Source organism: Colias croceus, chromosome 4 (genome assembly GCF_905220415.1).
Source record: "Colias croceus chromosome 4, ilColCroc2.1".
NCBI classification, from domain to species: Eukaryota; Metazoa; Arthropoda; class Insecta; order Lepidoptera; family Pieridae; genus Colias; species Colias croceus.
In genome coordinates this window covers 9,523,180-9,539,905 of record NC_059540.1, presented here as the reverse complement: position 1 = coordinate 9,539,905, position 16,726 = coordinate 9,523,180, and the positions used below count along the sequence as shown (strand labels likewise).

The window sequence follows — 16,726 nt, the reverse complement described above, 5'->3', positions numbered from 1 at the left end:
ATATTAAGTCTGTTTCTGATATGAGAGATATGTATGAATTAGAGTAAAAAATTTTGTAAAATAAAATGATATGACGCTTGATTATGTGTTACATAATTATTATGAGGATTAGATCATTGTTCAAAAGAACTATATAAATGATCATGGACTTTAAGAGAATTCAGTTATTTACTAACTACTCTTTATATAACAACTTGGTTAAAATAGTATTTTAAAAATTAAAAAATTCATTCTCTTCTTTAAATTATAGTTAATAGTTATTGCTTATTTGATATGATAAATACATTCCTGTGCAGATGTGCAGAATGCCGTCCCCCACCAAATTGACAACTCCTATACAATACATTCGGCCGCTTTTGTCGCATATAGCATACAATAAAGAAAATGTTGTGTGGTTTTTATGAAACCACGGTAAAAGTGAAACTTTTTTTCACACTATAGACATTTGACTAAAAATTATCGTATTTGTACGATAATTATCGTACGTATCGTGCGTCACGCGACATGCGCTACACAGACCAAAAAGTTTGAGACGATGTAATAAAAGTTTCACTTTAAAAACTCGAAGTTTTCATGAATAGGAAATAAATATTAAGAGTAAAATGTTTACAAAGAACATGATTTATAGCATAGACAAGACTTAGGAATTGCAACTAAAACCGCCAAATGTACTTCCAACCTATTCAAATAGTGTGGTGAATGCCAATTTTCTTTATTCCACTTTCCAAATATAATCTTTGCATATAACGAAAACGACCGATAAACCGAAAATATAATAAAAATTGACTAATATAAGATAACAAGCATGCTAAAAAAAGAAAACAAACGAACGGCACTGAGTCAGTGCAACGAGTTCGCCCTATGCAAAGACATATGTGAGCGTGGAATGCACGCATTGACGAGTAAATTACGTAATAACTCTTAAATTTATTTAAAAATATGACTCCATTATAAAACCATCGCGATCACAGCTCTCCGAAAACTTTACATATCCACACCTGACTCATTCCAAAATAAATTCATCTTTACATTATACACCTAATAAAAAAAGAAATGACTATAATATATCTCTATGTTAGTTCTAAAAATTATGCCATTTCGATAAATTTACTTGCGATTGCAACGGTCCCTCGTACAGCACTCAAATGCCTCATATACAAACTTTTACGTAAACAACGAAAATGACTACACTTCATAAAATAAGGGAAGCGAACGAACGACTAATATAGACGAAAGGAATTTAGAAACAAGCGGCAGTGTTTCGCGAAATTTCGTGCAAATAGAACCTAACTACGAAAAAATTTCTTAGGAACCTGATAAATTATTGCTAGAGCTTCGAGCGCGACTCCCGCCGGCCGAAGGCGCGACCGGACAGACCTTATCGGTAGCCAATAGAAAAATATCACCTAAACGTTACACACGCGCCCGTAGCGCGGGACGCGACATTTTTGGTTAAGGTGCGGCCGCACTGCTTGCGGCCGGGCTCGTTGCGATGTGCGGTGTGCGCATCAGTGCGCGGTGTCGTCGTCGGCGGCCCCCCCGCCCCCCGCCGCGCCCGCGCCCGCACCCCCGCCCCCGCCCCCGCCGCCTGTCCCGCCCGTCCCCCCTCCCCCGCCAGCGCCCGCTGTGCCGCTGCCGCCCGCACCTGATCCGCCCCCTTTGGACGTCTCGCTGGAAATATAACAAACAACACTGAATAAATATTAATGTTCTGGTAACAAAACTATTGGCAATTAATTTGGGTATATTTAAACGTAAGTTGAAACATAAAAGTTAACGGATAATAATATAAAATCATGTTAAGAGAAGGGCGCACAAGAATTCGCGCGCATATGTAGGTATTATTAGTAAATAACCTTAAATGCGTCGGACCCACCATAATATGTCATAGATTTCACGCTTCATAATAGTGCTCAATCACATGTTTATAAGGAATTACAAGTGCTCATGTGCCCTCCTCTCACTTGTCCATGCTACTAGCATTGTGTTTTGGTGTAATTCCTAAATAATAAATAGCACGAGAGTTATGTAGAGTGTGGAGTGTGGACTCACAAGGTGGGGTAGGCAGCGCGCGAGGCGGGCGGCGGGAGCGCGGGCGGGTCGTCGCACGGCGCGCGCCCCGCCGCGCTCAGCAGGTAGTTGCTCGACTCGCTGAAACAGTTCGACAACCTGCTTCAAATTGTATTACTGCCTCGAGTGCGCCGACTGTACTGGCGGCTTTGTTTATTGGTATTGGTATGTCCCTATTTGTGTCATGTATCCGAGAGTTACCACTTAATACTGACATGGTTGCTAGAGCAACGAGTGATTGATTAAGAAGGAAGGGTAGAAGAAAACAGAGCCAGTGGATGATATCGCCTCAGAATATTTGATTTGAAACTGACTGTTTCAGAAGTCTTATGCAATAGTCAAGATAATAGTAAAGTTAGACAGAATTCAAGTTTCCCCGAGCATTTTCTTTTTAGACAAATCCGAAAGATCTGACCATTCGATTTAGGTTGTTTTTGTGTGTTGTGTGTTTACTTTTAGGCTGGTTGCAGAGCTAGACCGACCGTCAGTGGGTACGTCAGTCGCGCTTGTCATATTATGTATGGAAATTCATAAAACCTTTCATAGCTAGACCGACCATACGCACGCGTATTGTCATGCGCATTAGTGTCATAGTCATACAATAATTGTTGATGCGTATCGTGAGGACCGACGGTACGCACTGACGGTCGGTCAAGCTCTGCAACCAGCCTTATGGTCGATATGCATTGGATAGATGTGCATTGCTTTGCATCTACTGTATTTTAAGTTTTTAATATAGATGCTACAGGTTAGTTTATTTAAGAAGAAGAAGAGCTTAAGACCATTTTGTATCGAAGCCCCTGCATCAAAAGACACGAACAAAAACTAGTTTTTCCACTAAAGATATCTGTGCCCTCGCAACAGTAATCAGTAATGTCGTAAGCCGTCCCATATCATCACGACCTCGGCAATGATCGCGAGTAAACCCCATTGCAACATGGCCACGATAACACCACTTTGTACCTTACTGATGTTAACTACATTCTTTTCTATTTTATCAACGCTATTCCTGACGTCATATATATAGCACTTATTTTTTTTCATTTCGTCGATATTATATTTAAAGCACTATCAAAATATAATTAACAAAGTACCTATTGTGTCATTAAATAAAGGTAGATTACAATTAAAAAATTAAGCACGTTTCTAAATTATTCCGAATATTTTCCGGAAACGAAACGAGCAAATAGATTGCCTATAAATAAATCAAATCCAAAATGATTGTTTTAAATGTTTCTAGCTAGCAATGCCATGACAACTAAGAATTGAACAGGCTATCTAGGGGTAAGACTTTTTGCTTATCATTCAACAATAGGTGCAAAATACAGTTTTTATACTTGCCCATTGCAGATTAAAAAAATAAAACTCAAACGCATCGCATTTTGAATGCAATAAATAATATTGCCATGTCACCAAATCGGAATCTTCTGAACCATTATCAACACAGTTCAAGCTACTTAGACTGCTTGTATGTCGTAACGACAGACCCCATTAATTTGAATAATATCCGTGAACTAGTTTCCATGATGAATGGGTGTTCGATAAGAGTTAACACGGATTGTTTACGTTATAGGCGCGGCTCCGTTCAGACACCATGTGTTATAGAGTTTTGGTCATGAGTCATGAGATAATCGAGTGTAAGCAAAGGTCGCGATAAGGCGGACCACCAAAATCGATTTCGTCATGGTGTTATCAATTCCATTATTACTACAATTAGCTCATATTTAAGCAGTTATCTATTCTAAATTACCATTTTTTTGTTTTTTGTACACTGTTTACAATATAAATATTTGTATACTGTTTTTTCCAAAAATGCCGAAATATCTCAAAGAAAAATTTGTGTTTAGGGGTAACAATGCTGAACCTGTTCGGTCGACTGAAATGCTCCGATTAATAATGCCAGAACACAACACCAACTTCTATGACACTTCATTTACCGTGCAGGCAATCAAATTGTGGAATGCTTTGCCTCTTCATATAAAGAATGCACAATCCTTATCGAGTTTTAAAGCATTGGTGCGTGATTATCATTTCTCTCGCTGTACTTAATATAAATTATTTATATTATATGTATTCGAATATTATACTATTATTACGTAACATATTCTTATTTGATTGTGAATATATTATATTGTATCTATTATATATTATATGGATATATCTTTACGCAGGTAATTTATTTAGTCTTTATTTATTTCTTTTATAAATATATAATTATGCTCTACCCTTCACCTTTCCTCTAATTTAATTTCTCCTCGTACGTCCGGTTGTCTGGAAGAAATCGCTGCATAGCGATAAGACCGCCAATTGTTGTAATGTATCCTTAGATTAAGTCTTTTTGTAATGATTCTAAGAGCAATAAAGTATTAATAAATAAATAAATAAATAAATATACTTACTCTCGCACTAGTTTGTGAACAATGAGCTTTTTTATTTTATATTTGCTTCTGAGAAAGATAATAATAACATGTATACTTAACATGAAACTAGGACATCGGACGTTCTTTACATATGGTTTTCACGAAATGGTCAACCAATGCATGTTTCGTGTCATTCCATTTAATTTTAATTTAAGTCATCAATATCTTTACGAAAGAACGCATTTATGAATATTAATTTGATATGAATATTGAAATCTATAGAAGTTATTTAAAGTGTCACGTTTCTATTGCATCATTTCTATCAAAGTTATAATAGATATCAATCTGCCACCGAAAATCCAAAATAGTACATACAACATATGATTTCATTGATAAGCACTTTTCGATAATACAGTGATAAATAAAAAAATCTCCATTCAAGATATATTGTGGTTGGTTCAGATCATTTTAGTTTATTTACATTTTACAGTATTTCAGTCTGGTCTTTTAAATAACTGCATTATTTTATTGACTCTGTTTTCTATGAAGAGGCAATTCCACCGTTTGTTGCGTGAGAGGAGGGCAAACGAGACTAAGTATATAATTTCAATGACTTAGCTAATTTAACACATGATAAATATACAAGGATTAAAATAATCAGATATAGAATTGATATTTGCTTCCGGGAATCGTATCTATAATTGTAGGTATACATACAATTTATAAAAAACCAATTGAAATCTATAATATCATACATGCTATTCTCTCGACTCTACCGTGCATTTACATCAAACGAGCGAATGCTCATTCTAACCATACTATGTCAAATTCTATCAGTGTAAACAGGCGTAGAGCATTCTTTCATTGTTGTTAGTAGTTAAAAGAACGCTCTAGCTCTGTGTTCGTTTCATGTAAAGGCACCGTCACACGTAACCATTCAAGCGTGTAAGTACAGGAATTACCTGGCGGTCCGCATCCTGAGCGCGGCGCAGTTCTCCTTGCACTTGTAGGCGAGCACTTGCTTGATGCGGCTCACCTCGACGTCGGGGAAGTGGCGGCTCACGTACGAGATGAGCGCGTGCACGCGGCGGCGGTCCAGCGGCGGCTTGGTGGGGCGCGCCTCCTGCCCCGCGCGCGACCAGCGCTGCCCCGTCACCGAGCACGTGGCCAGCTCGATCGGCGAGAACAGCGCCGCCGCCAGCCCGCGCGTCACCTTGCGGTAGTCGCCCCACTTCACGCCGCGCAGCAGGTCCTCGCGGATCTCCACGCCCTCGCCGAGCTTTATCTGCGCGCAGGATATACGACCGACTTAATAGTACAATACAACTCAGGCCCCGGAACCGCAGACACAATAGAAAATCTATTGTTTCTTGGACCGATCGGGCCGCTTGGAGCTCGATGGGTTAAGGCGCTTTTCCACCAATAATGTGCAAGGATGTGTAGCGAGGAATGTGTTTGTAAAGAACCGATTATATCGCTTGATTTAGTTGAAGCGTTTAGCGTTTCAATTGGTTATTTACAAACACATTCGTCGCACATTATTGGTGGAAAAGAACCCTTAATGTGGAGTCGAGCACTCTTCGGCGCGAATTAGACTCGTAAGCACCGGCCAGCAGTGTTCTTATGCTACTATTTCGCAGCATGAAATGGAAGCATATGAATGCTGCTCTGCTTTGTTAAGTGCGACGAGTGGCAGAGGTGGATGCCTATTTCCTTTTCTCACTCTTCCTAGTCCATTTCTCTACCCATTGTCAATCCTGTCCGTTAATCCTTACAAACGGTAAACGTATTTTTAGAGAAAATATGCTCGTGAGCGTGGGCGACCATTGACCATCCAGCGAATCACCAGCTAGGTTACTCGCTCATAGATAAAAAACGCACCCTCAAACCGCCAGTCATCATTCGACACTTTTTGCGCTCCATCGTCAAAGATAACCCTTGATAATTTTTAGAAGTATATGCGATAAGGTAGCCCGTTCGTCGGGTAGGTATTAATTACGCTAAACGAATCGTTATCTGTTACTATTGTCGAAAAGGTTCAAATTGTAATAACCGGATAATAATACAGACAAGTTCATCCTAACATGGTCTTTGGTACATGTAAATCTATGGTTTCATTAAAAATTAAAATTTTGTGAATTCTTGATTATGGCCATTAAAAATATTCAGTTTAATCCAGTATATGTATTGATGGCTGGGTACAAAGGTTAGGAACTTGGTCAGAATCTGTCTCTTATCATCAATTTCAGGCAGTTCAAAGCCTATCGTATATTTTTAGTATCAATAAAAAAAATATATCTTACAGAACCGAATGTTGTTTCAAAATGTTTAGAAGTACTATATTTCTTCTATCATAATTAGATTGAATACAAAACAATGTTCCCTTCATTGATATCGCGAGCATTATTGAGCATATGTTTTTTTTTATTACATATGCTCATCCTTGAGCGTATTTGAATAAAATTAGTTACAACTTTTGAAAATCTTCAAATAATCACGCAAATAACATAATATATTAACACGTGTTGATGACACTGCGATTAGTAAGTATGCGAAGAGGAAAAATTAAGTAGCTAACAATAGCATTGAAAAGTTTATTTTTTACTATATTGGAGTCGAAAAGCTATTGGCAGTTACAGAGAGGTTTAGAAGATTGTGAAGAAAAATTTCCATTTCGATTTAGTGTTAATTGCTTATCGATTATGTACGGATCATAAGTTGTTATAACGAAAAAAACATAATTATCAAGACTTAATCAATAGGTATAAACGTATTGGAAATCTAAACAATATCTGCTTTATGACAAAACATATCAAAATGCTCCATTTTGTGTCAAAAGGTCGTTTGGACACAATCTGTTTAATTGAACAAAGCAAATACATAACTCCGATCATAGTCCTCCATACTTTGCCATCGTATAACTAATGTTATTAGGTTGTTAACTTGCTTATCGAAATTTCAAAAGCTATTTGTACAAATAGAATCAAATAGTTAATAAGCTATCTCTGTCGAAGGTATAGATTCTCACAAATGTTTCAAAAGGGATACTTACACCAGAATTCTACATCGTAAACTAGAGAAGGCATATTATTATTTTGCCAAATGGTACCATAATAATATTATAACACTTGGTATTTTCAAAAAAAGCGTTGACTCTTTCTTTACTCTCTTAGCAATAGTAAAAATCGGAAGTGTCGATTTCAAGATAGCTCTAAATCAAATTTAGAATTTCAAACTCTACCTAGGTGCATATACATATATTAATTTCGAATATTTTCTAAAATTAAATGATTTTCTTGCCAAAATTATAAATTCTTAAAATAACCTGATAAATACAGTGCAACACAAATGAATATCTTACAAGTCTCGGCGCGGGCGCACGTTCATTCTCCCTTTTGAGCACGAAGGGCAGAGCGCGGCGATGCTGTTCCAGCCACACCGCATCAGGCACGGGCCGATTCCTCCGTCCGTCCCATCGGCCTGCAACTGGACATTATTCAATTCCTACATTTTTTCAATTTAATTTCGAACACGTCTTTCCATTTGTTCCAAATTTGCACATACCCCCTTTTTGTCAAATATGTGAATGTTATCTAATTCAAAACTGGTCATAAAATTACGATCTATAATTTCATTATCTCCTTCACAAAATAGATGGATGAATTTAATCCAGTAATTAATTTACAATATAATATTATGATTTCTTAGTATTAATTGTAATTGTTACAAGGAAATGCATTCATGTCAACGAAACCAACTTACCATTCCATTAATATGACATTGCTAAGAAAATTAACAAAAGTTCTGCTATAAGTAGGTATATTTGGTAATAAATATCTGAATCATTAATCATTATACTCAATTTGTAAATTAGAATTAAATAAGAATATTTTTAGAAGCAAAGACAAGTTTATATCTGCAATATTTTATTTGTTGTATCTCGTAAAAAATTACAATGATTTATATATACATATTTTAAAATGTTTGCACAAAGCAATTGCACAGACGATTGCGATTATATTACGATATAATATAATATTAATATAAGAACAATTGATTTATTATGTTAAAAATAAAAATGATTTAAATGTGATCTTCCATAAGACCATAATAATAACCTCGGAATTGACACTTCGTGGCGATATGGAAACTAATATTTTTAGTGTCGAGGCAAACGAAACGCTAAATTTATCATAAATTTATCTGATATCTGCATATAGTAACAATTAATCACTGCGATCTATTATAAAAATATATGTCTTGGTCAAGTGAAAAACTTAATAAGTAGGTAATAAGATAGGTAGTCAACAAAACATCACGTCGTTAATAAGCAACAGTCTGTCTATATTAATATAGAATAGAATTATCATAATAAAGTATTATTGCCTTAGATATGAAATATAATAATAATTATTGTATGTATGTGGTGTAAAAGCGTGCCACTGATTAATTATTATTTATTAATACAATTTATACTTAACACGAAATTAAACGACATCTATACCAAAGTAGCATGTCATCGATTTAAGCATTAATATTTAATTACTTCATGAGAATAATTTTGTTTAAATTTACATCCATATACATCGTAATCATAGTGATAGAGTTTATAGGAAATGTCTATTTATATATTAATTTTAACACGAGATTCGATTTCATTTTATTTTTCACTGACGAGAAATCGCTCTTGAACTTAGGAATACAATATATATAAATTACTTATTATTTTATGATTAAATCGATTGATAAGCATTTTTATATCCTAAGCGCAAATTTAAAACATTTAAACTTGGCAATTCACACTTAAATAAGTATAATATAAATGCAAAATAAAATTTAGAGATCATGGGAACTAAAGAATGAGATCTCAATTAGACTCACTATACGAATACTTTTTTACAAAGATAAACTAATATTGTAATTCACAACCCTAATCATATCATCGACATCGTTCCCTTTTTAAAAGATGCTTAAAGATGTTTTTTTTAAATGACTAGATGCGTTTTTCCATGGCAATCATAATAATATTATATCAAAGTCTAAAAATCAAAATATTTTTAATAATAGACTAAATTCATTAAAATATTAGCAAATACATGATTAGTAAAATTTAATTTCTTAGAATCTACTGAAGAAGCACAAAGTGCCCTGAGATTGGATGTTTTATGGCAACTTTAAAAATCGATTTATGACACGTGACGATTAAAACGTAAAAGTAAACACTGATCAATTTGTCAGTTGAATAATAACCGTAACGTGCGAGATTTGTACAAACTATAACCGGGAGCCGTCCAATCACTCAACAATATAACATCTTTGTAAAGATAAAACTATTGTGTATAAAAATATCACTTTTGTTATTGTTGTCCATCACGGGTTTATGTAACTTGTATATTCGACACATAAAACGGATACGGTCGACCCTCCCCAACGCATTCACAGTAGAAAAAAATTATATCTATACTAAGAAAAATACATATTATATTCGCTTATCGTCGATGGAGAGGGTCGAGCGAGAGGATAACGTGTATAATGTAAGTATTTATATACAATATGTAACCTGTAAATAATCTATGATAAAAATCAGCACCGGTTGCAACAAATGTATTAACAATCAGTCTATTGTCAGAAAGGAAGGTACTCGACTCCCTTTAACGAGGCCCCTCGCAACATAACTAATTAGTCTTACATAATATAACAGACAACATGATTCAGCACTATATTTAAAGCCGAACGACGTTACGTGGGGAGTCCACTACTTATGGTATATCACGGTAGATACGGCTATCACTAACATTGCCGGAGTATAAGCAGAAGGGCGTCGTTAAAGGGATATTAACTGGCACTTGGTATACTATTGAAAGGCACCCAATAAGCGGAGGTGTGACGGCAGATAGGCCCCCGGCGACACTCTGATCACAGACTAGATATACCTACAGACAGTCTTCGTTATTCCACATTAAGCCACATCTTCACAATATTACCCAACGAACTGATACGCTGACAGCCCCGCAACGCTTAAACTACTTTGAACTATATATACTTATTGCTTTTTTTAAACTGCCCTTTGACAAATTTGTCTTAAACCGTATAAGAAAATAATGGAAGAGATTTGTATAGGAAAATTGTAACCAACGTGAAAAGTCTAACTCTAGCTAAAGTTATTTTATTTATAGAGGACAAGGTTCAAAGAGAATAATTCTAATTTAAATTCTAAATTTGATGGTAATTGATAACGCTACAAAAATATCCAAAATTACCTTTGTTAAATGTACTCTAGATCTCTTTATACTATTCATAAATGTTCGATATAAGGATTACATATAAAATTTGACGAGATTTTTTTAAGAAAAGCAGTAAAATGCATAAAGCGAAAATATTATAAGAAAATGCGACGATAAATATAATTATTTATATGAAATTTTTACTCATAGAATACCTTAAGAGATTAAATGAAAGAAAGCGTAAGTTTCCTCAAAATAAAATGAATCTCAAAAATCGTTATCGGGCAATCGCATACGCAAACGTACGATCGGGCGGGCGGCGAGCGCACGGGCGACAAGCGAGTACGGGGCTGCCGAGCGGGGAGAGAGCGCGTGAACGGAGCGTGTAAGGTCAGCGGTGCGCGGGCCGCAGGGCAGGCAGCGGCGGCGGCTTGAGGCGCGCCGGGTGCTGCGCCAGCGTGTGGCGGCGCAGGTACAGCGGCGTCTTGAAGCAGCGGCCGCAGGTGGCGCACACCACCGGCTGCGCCTCGTGAATGAGCCGCACGTGCTGCCGCAGGTTGGACGCGTTGGAGTAGCGGCGGCCGCACTGCGCGCACCGCACGCCCGCGCCCGCCGCGCCGGCTGCCAACAACACCACGTTCGCACTGCGCCCCCCGGACTACGCCGCCCGCGCCCCCGCCCCGCCCCGCCCGCCTGCCGCGCTCCCCGACCGCTCGCTAATAGGATCTCGCTACTGCCTTGCCCTGCTCTTTTTTCCTTAGGCCGTTCTTAGAAATTCTGATCAGAAAATACGGGACGGCGCCCGAAGGCGCACCTCAATACGCGTAGATATGTATTACCGATATGGACGCGTTACGCGGCTGGCGCTTCATAATAGCGATAATATTAGACGGCATCGATGCCGATACTAGGTGCCTCTCGGCAGTCAGAATTTTTCGATCTAGAATTTCGGACAAATGCCGTCGGCCTCGAACAGATAATCTCTCGCTATGATTTAAATATGAAAATTTTGATATACGACTACATGGACAATAATCGATAACGTGAAATACCAAGAAATTTAAACTGCGACGATCCGCGTGACGCTTTCATAGATCGTGGTCGCCAACACGATAATATGATAATTGTAATGAAATATATGATAACGAATGCGAATGTATTATTTTCAATGGCTTCATTGCGATCGCCCTAGAAGAATAGCGCGTGCGTTCGTCGGCGATAAATTTCCAACAAAACGAAGAAATTAAATCGAGTATGAGAATCCTATTAGCGTAGATAGCAGCGCGTGTCGAGTGCGTCGTTGGGCGCAGTGGAGGCGGCAGCGCGGCGGGCGCGGACGGCGCGGGGCGGGCGGCGCGGGGGCGGGGGGGCGAGGTCGCCCTGACACCCGCGCGCCTAGCACCTTTCTCAGACACCTTTATAGATAGTTTCTAAACGAAATCGCGCGCTCTCTTCTACGCCGTTTATCAGTGATAAGAGGTTAGCCGGGGGCGCGGCTGTCCGAGACGACTTGTGCGTGTGAAAAGAGTGAATATTATAATCGAAATATATTCACCTTCGGCGTTCTCGTTCAGCTCCGCGTTCATCCCTGTCATGAGATCCATACTACCTGCAAGAGAAAAATCGTTCATATTGTTTTCGTTCACTACCGAATACGCGCCTACTCGGTACACACTCACCTTGAAGAGTGGCGAAGGGATTTGCGAGAGTATTGTTTTCGCTATAATATAATTGCTGAAAGCCCGATCGCTCTTCGTCGCTAGCTTCCTGTTCTAGGACTTCCATTTTTGGTTCCAATAAATCCGTCGCGCTAAAGTCTTGACACTTGCTTTCTTTCTCCGCGTCGCCGGGGTCCATAAGAATATCATTTTCTTCATTATTCACATCTGTCGCTTCGAGATCAGTTTTTACCCGCAAAGAAGGGTAGTTACAAGTTTGGCTATAGTCATCATTATTAGGCCTCGTTTGACTAGAACTTTGAAAGGGAGCATCTTCGCTGAGATTATTTCTGGGCACTTCAGGAGAATTCCTTGCAGAAGGGCGATTGGCGCTCTTTTCTTGGTCATCGGCAGAGGTCGATTCCACATTTTGGCTTGCGGCTTTGGAGGAGGAGGTAGACTGTGACGGCTTGGCGCTGAGCAAATTACGTAATTGAGAAGGGGGAGACTTTCGATTTGCTTTCTGGAAGGAAAAATATCACTTATTAAAACAACAACCTAATAATTATTTGATTTTCGGATTGCCTTCAGGATGTACCGCATCTCTTACTTTGTCGTTGTGTTGCGAGCAGTCAGTGAGGCCGCGAATTTGTAAAGCGTCGGCAGTCCGCAAGAATGCGCTGAGTTGTGCCTGGGCAATATTTACTTGTCCCACATACATAAACTGGAGTAGCGCGCGTACATGGGATACTTCGCAATCGCGCATAAAAATTATCGGATGAGGACATGGATTATTCTGTAATGAAAATATATGTTTTATGGTCTGCATATCTTAAACAAGGTGGAAATACAATAATTTATAAGCCAAAGTTGAAATTTATTTACGTATCTGTATCTCCTTTTATATACATATATCTTATCATTTGGCAGAGTTCTTATCAGTTCTATTTAATTTTAGATCAATATGTAATTTTTTTAATTACATTGGATAAAAAAAAAACTTATATCTTGGAAATAGCTGTTTATATCTTTACCACAAAATAAAAGAATGAATATAAAATGTTCACAATTTTGATAAAATTGTAATTAATTTAACCCTTAATAGGGCAAAGGCCAATTGGTTACCACCTCAGTTTATTGACCATAAACCAAGGTACGTTTTATGCATGATTTCATAAATTCATCTTTTGGAAGGTGTAAATAGCGTATAAACTTTTAATAGTAACAGTCTCAAGAAATCTACGTTTTTTTATGAAAAAACTATGTTTGTCTGGATCTTTATAATATATACAGGATTACGGAGAAAGTTTACCTGTTCCTGTAATTCCTGTTTAAAGACATAGTTTAGATCACTTCTGATGGATTTACCCTACAAACACCATGTACATAATCTAGCCATTTTCGAGATTTTCGAAAAAGTCAGGTACTTTGAATAAAAACAGCTATCAGTTATTAGCTAAGATATTTTGAAATGTGTTAGTCAAACTACTACTATTATATTTATACATTTAGAATTAGAATAAGATGATGTTGAACAAGTCATTGTAGATGGCTAAAAGTTAACCTAAAAATTTAATTAATTACTAAGTATTATATTATATTAAATAAAAAAAATATATACTTATGTAAGGAAAAACATTAAATAGTTGTAAATTAGAGGAAATTTTGTGGATGAGTGAATAAAATAATGAGTGTTATTCATAGAATGGCTATTGCATGTTAATATTTTCCCTATTTTAATTCTAATTAGAACATAGCCAATTTTTGTTTTAATAAATGTGAATTAATAAGTTGATTAAAACAAAAATTGTATTACTATGAGCATTAAAATTTGCTAATGTTTACAAAATATAGATTTTATTCATATCAAATCCCTATATTATGACCTTAGATAATCCCTATATAATATATCTTGGATAACTTTATGCTTACCTATTATGTTTCTAAGTTTCTTGATTACCTGTTCATGGTTTCTTAAATCTTATAAAGGGAAACATTTATCACTGCAAGTGATATTGCTCAGTATAAACAAAAATATACAAATTTGATTTGGTTTATTACAATATTTACAATTAAGTAACAGGTCATTGACAGGCAATATTTGTGGGCAGTGTACATTATTATAAATTTCAATAACAAAGTATAACTCAATATACCATTACTTATTTCATTGAGTTTGTAAAAAACATGTGCCGTTATCATTTGTGTAAACTTAGGTAATGTTTATTAAAGTTTTTATAGAATTATCTTTGAAGTATAGTTTTATCTCATACTATATGTAACATTTTGTTGTGAACTATACTTGACCATTTATATTAGTGATTCAATTTATCTATAATATTATTACAATACTATACTTATGTGGAGAATTGGCAATACTTGACATTTACAATTTCCAAACTGTTTTACATATTGTCTAATTTGGTAACTATATAAAAACGTAAATATACCTATTCTAATTAATGTTTATTTATGTACATTACATCATGTTCATTGTTTAAAAATGTTGCTGGTATTCACCCTTACTACAATCCAATTTGATTTTATATCGTTGATCAATTGGAACTAATAATAAAAAAGCTTTCAATATCTGATCATTAAAATATTAATGAGTGTTAAAAATTTATAAGCTCATTAAAATGTGTTTTAGTTTTTACAAGAACCATATTCTCTTACTTTCCAATGCAATAAATTTTATGATCACACATTCATTTATTGAATACAACCTAACAATGATAAAATAATTGATTAAATGAGGTTCTAATAGCCATTTTGAATATAATATTTTATTTACCTTATGTTTAAAAATTTAAGAAATTATTAAACACTACAATTTTCGAAAATTTTAAATCATGCTAGATTAGAGTTTTTCCGTAATTTGTAGCATGATTGTAAAGAATTCGTGAGCCATTTCCAATTAAAATGATTTGGTAGACTCAATGGTAATGAATTAATTAGAAATTGTGAAACAGAATTCTAAAGTAGGTACAAATAAATGAAATCACGAATACTTAACCGGAACGCGAGACATGGCATTTGTAAGTAGATCAAGTGTTTTATACATAACAACTTTCACTAGAGTCATTGTAATGGTGACACATCAAAGTGTGGGGAGTGAAAGATAGACTTACTTTAAATAATTCCTTGAAATAAGGACTACACGCCGACAAAACCACTTTATGAGCCTCCAGCCTGTGTCCCTCGCATGCCAGGGTGACATCCACGAAATCCTCATCATCGCGCAGTGCCTCGAATTGAGATGTTATATTCGCTTGAAAATTGTTCCATCTCAAACAGAATTGCTGGTCGCCACCCAGTTCTGTACCTTCCATTACTTATAGACATAACTCGATATCCCTGATCATTTAATTGCTTGATAAGAAAAGTTAATTATTGAAAATAAATATATCACAGTAACTTGCAATTTCAGTCGCCGTCTGGCCGAAAATCTTGAAAGAAAACAATCAATAAAATCTCGTACCAATATAAGAAAAATAAAACTTTTTTAATTTGTCATTCATTCGCTGATGGGTACATTCACTTTGACGTTCCAAACCACGTAATAACTTACTTTCGAATCGTGTAAACTTTTTTTAGGTCTACCGACAAATTAAAAATTAAATCACAGTAATTTTATAGTAAATTATTTCTTAAATTATTATTAATAATTAGGATGATCAGAAAATACACTAAGTTAATACACAGAAAGATTTACGAACGTACATCCACCAACCCTATCAGTCATGTACTGATTACCAACTTGAAAACAAAACAACGTAAAACGTCAATCTGATTTCTCATTACGGATGATAATATTTTACGAATAAACAAAATCAATAGGTACCTGTTTTTAAACTATCAAAATATTATTAATTATGAAAAACTATAACAATGATATACTACAGGGAAACTTCTCTTTTTTAATTTACTTGATAACCTCAAATAATAGTTTTTTTTTATTTTATATTAAGTAACTTTAATTTAATCACTATATAGGTAGGTATGCAATAAATAAATGAATCAAATAGAATCCCTGATTTTGAAATTAAAACATACAGTTTTATGCTCAGGTTTTATGTAATAATAATTTTAAATATTCTACAATTCCACAAAATACAGATTATAAAAAAACTTCTGCCAAACGGAGATTAACCGATTGTATAGTGTTGTGATTTTATATTTTAACTAGACTGTGCTGGCCGTAAGTTGTCCCTTTCTAATAAGGCAACAATGGCTGAACAAAATAAGGAACAAATTTCTTGAAAAGCGAGCGAGTAAAAGTCCGTTAAATATTATATTGATGATACGGTATTAATGTTCCATGCCATTCCGGCCTTTCAAGATGTCCACTGTAGGACATGGGCCTCCCCCAAAGATTTCCAAAATGACCGATCACCAGCGGCCTGACTCCAGT

The 16,726-nt window shown here is 35.9% G+C and overlaps 1 protein-coding gene across 1 annotated transcript; it reads right to left on the bottom strand.

Moving 5' to 3' along the window:
* Positions 1–1,508: 1,508 nt before the first annotated feature.
* On the bottom strand, positions 1,509–16,075 carry LOC123691007. The gene is made up of 8 exons (XM_045635177.1): positions 15,444–16,075; positions 12,923–13,108; positions 12,334–12,835; positions 12,210–12,263; positions 7,792–7,916; positions 5,393–5,715; positions 2,053–2,151; positions 1,509–1,671 (listed from the first exon to the last, which is right to left on the bottom strand). The coding sequence occupies exons 1-8, from the start codon at positions 15,642–15,644 to the stop codon at positions 1,509–1,511; spliced, it is 1,653 nt and encodes a 550-aa protein (XP_045491133.1). The 5' UTR covers positions 15,645–16,075.
* Between the last annotated feature and the right edge of the window lie 651 nt (positions 16,076–16,726).